The 8,283-nt window shown below is 29.6% G+C and overlaps 1 protein-coding gene across 1 annotated transcript; it reads right to left on the reverse strand.

The window, feature by feature from the left end:
* Positions 1-5,037: 5,037 nt before the first annotated feature.
* On the reverse strand, positions 5,038-7,767 carry LOC139996396 (probable ATP-dependent RNA helicase Dbp73D). Its single transcript, XM_072020755.1, has 6 exons — positions 7,673-7,767; positions 6,762-7,495; positions 6,303-6,515; positions 6,007-6,217; positions 5,458-5,892; positions 5,038-5,377 (listed from the first exon to the last, which is right to left on the reverse strand). The coding sequence occupies exons 1-6, from the start codon at positions 7,693-7,695 to the stop codon at positions 5,038-5,040; spliced, it is 1,956 nt and encodes a 651-aa protein (XP_071876856.1). The 5' UTR covers positions 7,696-7,767.
* Between the last annotated feature and the right edge of the window lie 516 nt (positions 7,768-8,283).

An 8,283-nucleotide genomic window follows, 5' to 3' on the forward strand; every position in this document is an offset into this window, starting at 1 on the left:
TGCAACACGTAAAATAGAAAAATAAGTATATATGTATACATATAGCGTATTTATATGCATTATGTAGCATTGGTTATATGCATAAAAGTGCATAAAAATCATTGCACGTATAAAATTCCTTTCTTACATGGCTTGTTATACTAAAATTACACTAAAAAGAACGAAACGATTTAATAATATCTACAATCAGTCACGAAAGTTCACATACACCTACAAAATGTTGCATATCTGACTTAGCAAAGAAATTAAGGCGAATCTGTCTATGTGTGACATCTCAGAGACTTTGAAGAAACCTTTCTTAGCTATGTACCTTAACCTAGGTTGATCTTTGTTCCTGGATACCATCCTTTTAAAACTCTTTTGGAATTTTCTGATAGTACTCGATGAACAGAGGCAAGATACAATGATTTCGACTTTGGGATCTATTGGCTCGAAAATTATTATCAACGTATGGATCAGTTTGGCAAATATAATCTTGGACAAAGATTAAGGGCAGCCGTGAAAGTATACATATATACATATATCCTAAGCAATACTATAGCGATAACGTTCGTAGTGTTAACAAATACCAACGCTTTACAGATTCTCTACTGGATAAGGCAGATTAAATCACACTGTAGACTGAGACGGTGTTTTATTTTTGTCAAGGTCATTGCAGTCTAACCGCCTGTTTTTATTATCTCTCTCGTTACAAATATACACGTGACAACAAAGTAATTAAAAGAGTCTCGTCACACATCGACAAATTGACTGGAACCAAAAATGCATTTTGTCATAAAATTATTTATGTCTACATATTTAATATGTACGATTATTATTGACGTATTTCTAAAAAAAATTAAAATAATTGAAATATTTAATTCACTTTTCAATTTGGGGCAAAATTGTATGAAAAATTATGAAACTTTTCATTTTTTGAGAACTTTTTCACCAAAGGGATACCAACATGCTTACGTAGGAGGATCTGAAAGCTATTAATATTAATAATATAACATTAATAATATTAAGTTTACTCTTTCTATGATTTCATATAAATATAACAGGAATATGTAATTTTCGTAACATAGTATTTTATACTTTTATTTAGAGTGAATGGATTGTGTTACATTTTAACATAATTGGTAAAGTTAGTGTCTTTACTATAATAACAACAACAACAACAACAACAACAACTTTCATATTTAAGAATTGTAAACAGACTTTTGTGACTGACTGTATGTTTGTGATACTCTCTTTTGTATTGCAACAAAACATCGGAAAAGCGGTAGCACTTTTTCTTATAATCAAAAACATATGTTTCTTAAACTTAAATGGATTTTCTTGAATATTCCGCATATATATTAACTCTTACCGTGTAAACGTTTTTGCGATTACCATGAACAGAGGTCATCTATGTCCGACGCGTCTTTCGGTGAATAAAAGGTCTCTGAAAAAATTTTAAAAAATCTTTAAAATACTTTGTATAGTAAATTTGTATAGTAAATTTAAAGTTGCCTACCCTTCAACTTAGAGAGGTTATCAAAGGTCCGTTACCTGCTTGTTTGGGTTAAATATTCAGATATGACATTTGAAAAGTTAATGCTTTACCTAATTTACATTATAAACACTAAATAGTATTCAAGCCACAATTAAAAGTAAACTAGATATTCCTCATTCCCGTTTATAAAAAGAGATCTCACTAAATCTGTTAACCTGTTATTCGATTCTTTCTTTTCTACAACAATACAATATATAAAGATATCAGGTGTCCTATCTGAGAACGATATTGCTCTATACAACATTTAATTTTGCCTTGTGATGTTTTTTCCATCTTGAACCGTTTAAATGAGGCAACATATTCATGGGACATTCCAATATTATATCATAGAGTATTGATAAATTTAAAGAATGATTTTTCCTGTGGGTTTTTAAGGACAAGGTAAATTGCTTGGTGCATTCCCTATATAGATAGGTATATATGCAAGAAAGTGTGCGTCAAATATCCTCTTATCATAATGGTATCATACAAGTGTGGTGAATTTATCGACGTTAAGTATAATATACATACATGTACACGGCAACGATACATATGAATCATATAGGACCATGTTTTGTGTATGTACATATAGTTATAAAAGCACATATAACAATATTACATGTAACATGTAATGTACATAACATGAAAGCAAATGTGACATTGTTGACGAAATTTGAAACTGAAAAGATGATTAGAGTATGAATATAATAGATTATACAATAATAATATTAAATGAGACCTCGTTTTATATAAAATATTAATAAATGGTCTCATAGAGAATGTAACATATTAAGATTAAAAAAGGATGTTTAGACACTTGTTAGATATTTATCACATGTAGTATTACAAGTAAGTTAATGTGCATCTCTCACAACGAAAATTCGAACACTAATGATTTCTCTTAATTGCTTAAAGCTTCCACAGACCTGATACGAATCTTCTGACTTTCTTTATTAAATTAGTTATCTAGTTAAATAATTCTTTAAATTTTACGACTTTTGATAATTTTTGGTCAATTAAACGCCTTCGCTGAATTATACCGATCGATATAAACTGTTTCAAATATTGTAAATTCGGAAGAGCTGAATGTAAAAGTAATCTGTACATGTTTTTTTTTTTTTTTTTTTAATTCACTTTAAGATATTCCAATTAAATTAAAATATACTCAATAATCTTGACGATCAATTGTAATTACTGACCAAAAATTGCCTAATTATTTTCTAAATCATATAAATCTCTAACAAATTAGCGAAAAAAGATTATTTGCCTTATGTACAAAATATATGTATTTTATACCTTTAAGTTGTGCATTACTGCGTAAAAAGAAACAAACTACTGCATTTGTCTAAATACTTTAATTCAAATTTTAATTTATATCAGACATATCGAAATAACGCGTTTTGTTAACATATAATAATACAATAAGTAATTGCATAAATGTTTTGCAGATACTGCGGCATAAATTACTATATGTTTTGTTAAAAATTGTAAGATATGTTCCAATAGCTTTAAATATTCTATAAATACAACTACATGTAAAAAATTATATCCAATCTATAAACATGTATTATTAAAAATATTATTGTACGCTGTGACTATCTCCGTATAACAGATGACAGATACGTACATACATATAAACGCAAAGCGAACAAGTTAGACAATTTCATGAAATCGTTAAACTACATAAATTTGAAAGCAATTGTACACAATTTGCAAAAAACATTTTTGCTCCCTCTCTCTCACTTTTTGTGCATTTTTTATAGATTTCAGTTACTAATCTCTTCGTTTCCATTGTATATAAAATGTAACCGATGGTCCGAGGCTATAAAGTTATACACAGCAATAATAATAATATATACGCTGCTAAATAGAAAGAAGTCTCGCGGCAGAAATGCAGGTCCGATTATTCGGGTTATTTCTGACAGGCTGGACACAACCTTAGAGATAAGCATGCGTGTTGGCTGAGTCGCATATGCAAATAAAACGATATAACAACACGCGTAGAGAGCAACCTCCCTTGACCTTGTGCCGTTCCGCTAGATTTCTTTCCAGCAGTGTACTATATGTCTGTGTCGTTGATCAATAAATGGTCATTTATCTTTTATAAATTAAAAATATGACTAACTTGCCTTTATCAATGCAACAGTAATAATGATAATTAAAAATGATAATTAATATACAATTGAATAACGTGACAACTATCAATACGACAAATTGCGATAGAGAACGAGCATTACCAGCGTACGAGCATACGAGTGTACGATAATATTAACTTCAGACAATAAAATGTTATTATCGATGTTACTTTATGTGTTGTCTTGTGTACCCTATTTGCGTATACTCACTGTTCAGTATTTAATTAATAATATTGTTTGGCATAAATCTTGACTCGCCACGTAACAACTTCTATCATCTTCAATTATCGAATACGATTTCTCGTAAAATCATGTTGTTTCGACCAAAATAACTGTGTTAGATGAAAAGTAATAACGCCAAAAGATTCAATTCAGTTTTGAATGATAGAACCAATTTGCCTGGATAGATTGATATATAGAAATAGTCGATATGAGAAATTATTACGTTTTAAATTATGTTTGCAGTTGTACGAAAACTTCTTCATTTGCCACAAACTCGTTACATATTTTCAGATTCTGTAAACATTTCTACAAAAAAAAAGAAAGTTTTTAATTTAGACAGATCAGAAAAATATCCGCCGGTCATGTACGTATATATGTACATACGAGTAAAGCATACTTGTATATGTTTTGCCACCATACCAATCACTCGCCAACTTCAATCTCTCAGTGTCGTAGTTATATGTAAGTGATTTTTAACAATTTATATATGTATAGTATAATGATCAAGAATTTGCAATAACCCAGCGTAAGAAAAGTTATCACTACGTTTTCGAGCGGAAAATGAACGAGTAAGATTTTTCCGAAGAAAGTAGCTCCAAACGCGATGATACGAAACGGACGAGCAATAGTAACGCGGCGACGAAATATCGTATATACTCTCTCAGCATATTTTTTTTTCGACCTCTACGAATTAAAAACAGTTCTAACATCTTTTCTGGGCGGCTCTTTCTCCAGAAATGTCTATAGAATTGCATACAGTATAACAAATAGTCTTAGATAAAGAACTTTTCAGAAAAATAATACATAGAAATTGCGCACATGGACTCCTTTTATGCTTCGATGACAATTTACAATCACTTGAAACTATAACATTTAACAATTCCTTATATCGATATCAGAAAAATTATCTCTATTTAAAACTAAATCAATCTGCTATTGTTTTGCGCACTTTTAAATATTGGCCATCAACCAAATCGCGTGTTTTTATAAAAATTCTTGTTATTGAAAACTAGAGATATTAGAGCAATTCTGTATTCGGACTCGTGTTTGGAATAGGATACTTACTACAAGGATCACTCAGTGGATTCTATAGGTTCGAAAAAGGTTTTGATTTATTAGACAATTTTTTCAGTTACAGGTAAACATTTTCAGTTAAATTATATTTTATTTAACAGCTTTTACACGTAATAAGTTCTGTTTCTCTATTTCAAGAGCATGTTTTAATTTATCAATATGACTCAAATAATCGATGTCATTTATAATACCACTTAGTTCGATTTTTTCAACACGTGGTATTACTTTATGCGCATTATTCAACATATGCTTAAATATTTTGACTTGTTTGGGTGTCAGAATGGATATAGCAGTACCGGATTTACCAGCGCGTCCTGTTCTTCCTGCTCTGTGGATATAACCGTTAATATGCTTAGGAAGATCATAACTTATGACTAACTGTACATTTGGAATATCTACACCCCTTGCTAATGCATCTGAACATACAAGTCTGAAAGTATAATAAAATTATATCACAATTTTTAGAAAATATTGATCTTAATTTTCGACGAAATTATAAACAAAACGTACATTTGAATTTTTCCACTTCTAAATTTCCTAAGTATATCCTCACGTTCTTTTGATGCAAGTTGCGCAGAAAGTTCTCCAACCACTATATTCTTTTTAGATAAGAGCGATTGGAGTAAAATAGTTAATCTATGAGCAGTTCCTCCAGAATTTGTAAACACTAATACTTTAAAAGTGATATCATTCCTGATTATTAATTGATATAAAGCTACTGGTTTATATTCTGCTTCACATTCTATTGCTTCTTCTTTTAATTCTTCTGGGCTCGTATAACGCCCTAGAAAATTAACCGCTTCTTTATCTAAATTTACATCATCGTCCTTGCCTGTCACCAAAACAGACGTAAATAATATTGGCTGAAAGAGTCCAAGCCGATCAAGTTTTTCAGGATCTTGCGATAATGTTGCACTGAATAATAACTTTTGTGCTGGAATTTTACTGTTTAAAAATGAATGCATTATTATAGATTTAATATCAGATAATACAACTTTATATTAATACATATCATCTTGGTAAATGATAATTCTAACTAAATTGTAACTAAAAACTAACCCAGAACGTAAGTTGGAAAATGTTAATCGTGGAGTTTGATAATGAGGCTCGGGGATATACTCCAACCAGTCAGTAGCTGTATCTGCTTCATCGATTACAAGAAATCTCATATCATCCAATGAAAATCCCGATGTTTTTAATATGTGGTCTTTTAACCGTCCAGGCGTGGCAACCACTATATCCACTAGAGAGATATATTCCCCTCTATCATCTGAAATATAAAAATTATAGAGAATATTTTGTATTTTATAAATAATGTAAACAAAACCTTCTTCTTAAAATTTATAAACACATACTCTCTTTTCGAATATTTCTTTGTTCTTCGTGAAATGCTGATGCGCCGGAAAGTAAACCAACTCTTAAATTTGTATGCGAAGTATACGTAAGCATCACTTTATACACTTGCATAGCTAATTCTTGTACGGGTGCAACAACTAAACAGCGCACCTTCGGAACTATACGAAATTGTAATGCCTGGACAATTGGTAGAACATATGCTAGAGTTTTACCTAAAGAGAGAATAATTTCTTAAATTATTTTTTTTCACGACAGAAAGTAATTTTTTAAATACGGAGCTTTAATCTATTCGTTGTATGCAATGTTTAATTAAATAAAGAAAACTGACTTGAAATAATATTCATTAACAACATTAATTGTAATTAGAATTTAACATTATTTATTAACAAAACACGATAAAGTATCGAAACTAGAATGTAAATATTTCAATTTGCTATAAATAACTTGTATATTCGTACCACTGCCCGTAGGAGCAGATACACACGTATCCCTTAACCACCATTTTTGTTGCCTATCTTTATTACACTTCGATAGCCAAGATACCATACTAGCTTGAACAGGAAATAATTTATTAATCCCGTTAGCTCTTAAAGCTTCAATAAGCTTAAAATCTAAAATTGAATTCATGTCGTCCAAGGTTGGACCGCTATTTAAATCAATAGATATGACTTCTGGATTAGCCAACCATTCTGGCAGAATTCTCTTAACTTCACGCTCCCTTCGCTTATTTTTTACACCCAGAATTATGAAATCACTATTCTGTCCTGATATTTTTTCTTGTGTTTCATTCGGGTCTGATGATTTATTAGGTATTTCATTATCCTGATTATCTGTATTTTCACTTTGCAATGTTTTATCTGCAGTTTTAATTGTTTCATTAGAACTTCCTTCGCTATATTTCCTCTTCTTTTTATTCTTTCTACGCTCTGAAACAGGTAATTCTGCCTTTCTTTTAACGTCACTCGATGTACTATTTTCATTCAAATTAATATTTTCTATTGGACATTTATTAAGATTTTGTGCTCTTTTCTTGTTCTTTTTATAATTCGATTCTTGTGCATTTTGAGAACTACTTTCCTGTATTTGATGATTAGTTTTAATAGCTCTTTCTACTTTACGTTCTTCTATTCTTTTTAATAATTCAGACAAATGATTCCTTTCATTTTTTGTTTCTTCTTTTTCACCCTCATATCTATCAACAAATAGAATATGTATATTAATAATAAATATTCTATCTATTAGAACTAAAAACTCGAGTACGATTAATATAATAGAATATCTATTTATATAGTTTAATTGACTAAATTTATTACTCAGTGATTAAGTTTATTAACACACATGTATGATATTTTTGGACATTTTTACATACCTGTTTATCACAAATAAACTCATTTTGTTTGCAATTTTACTCACGTGTTATACACGTGTTTTACAGGTTATATTCTAACGTGTACTACCTATTCCACGGTTGTATACACGACTGTAACCTATATTAACCTATGTGAATGTCGTCACGATCGCGATCATCTTGTGGTATTATTTAAATAGATATATATTTACTTATGCATATATGTATATAAATAAATAAATATACATCTTGAAAAAGGCAAATTTAAAAATGGTATTATTTTAAACTTGTATTTCATTAAACTTTAACTATGTGTATTTACTATGCGTAAGAATAAACTTGATATTTCATCATTATTACGTGTATACATTTATATAATGTTTAGAAACAATTAATTTCAAAAATATGATTAAAATATATATTAAAATTACATATTACTAATGTTAAAATCGTCTGCTTAAATAAGCCAAACTACTTCTCAAGTATGTAATTGAAAGTAATTTGTAATTTCAAATTTGTTAGAAGCTTACATACGTTGCTTATATAGGTAAGATACCAACAGAAATTACACATGTATGTAGTAGCAGATAATAGTAATATGATAAACGACTATATTTAACAAATTTCAAATG

The sequence above is a fragment of the Bombus fervidus genome, chromosome 18 (genome assembly GCF_041682495.2).
Source record: "Bombus fervidus isolate BK054 chromosome 18, iyBomFerv1, whole genome shotgun sequence".
Lineage (NCBI taxonomy): Eukaryota > Metazoa > Arthropoda > Insecta > Hymenoptera > Apidae > Bombus > Bombus fervidus.

What these genes read in the sequence shown, in the direction of transcription:
- LOC139996396 (XM_072020755.1), bottom strand. Translation starts at nt 7,695, where the DNA reads ATGAGTTTATTTGTGATAAACAG. An exon ending in AAGAAATATTCGAAAAGAGA is followed by an intron (nt 6,218 to 6,302) that starts GTATGTGTTTAT and finishes TTTATATTTCAG; the next exon opens with ATGATAGAGGGGAATATATC. An exon ending in AGAAGTGGAAAAATTCAAAT is followed by an intron (nt 5,378 to 5,457) that starts GTACGTTTTGTT and finishes TTATACTTTCAG; the next exon opens with ACTTGTATGTTCAGATGCAT.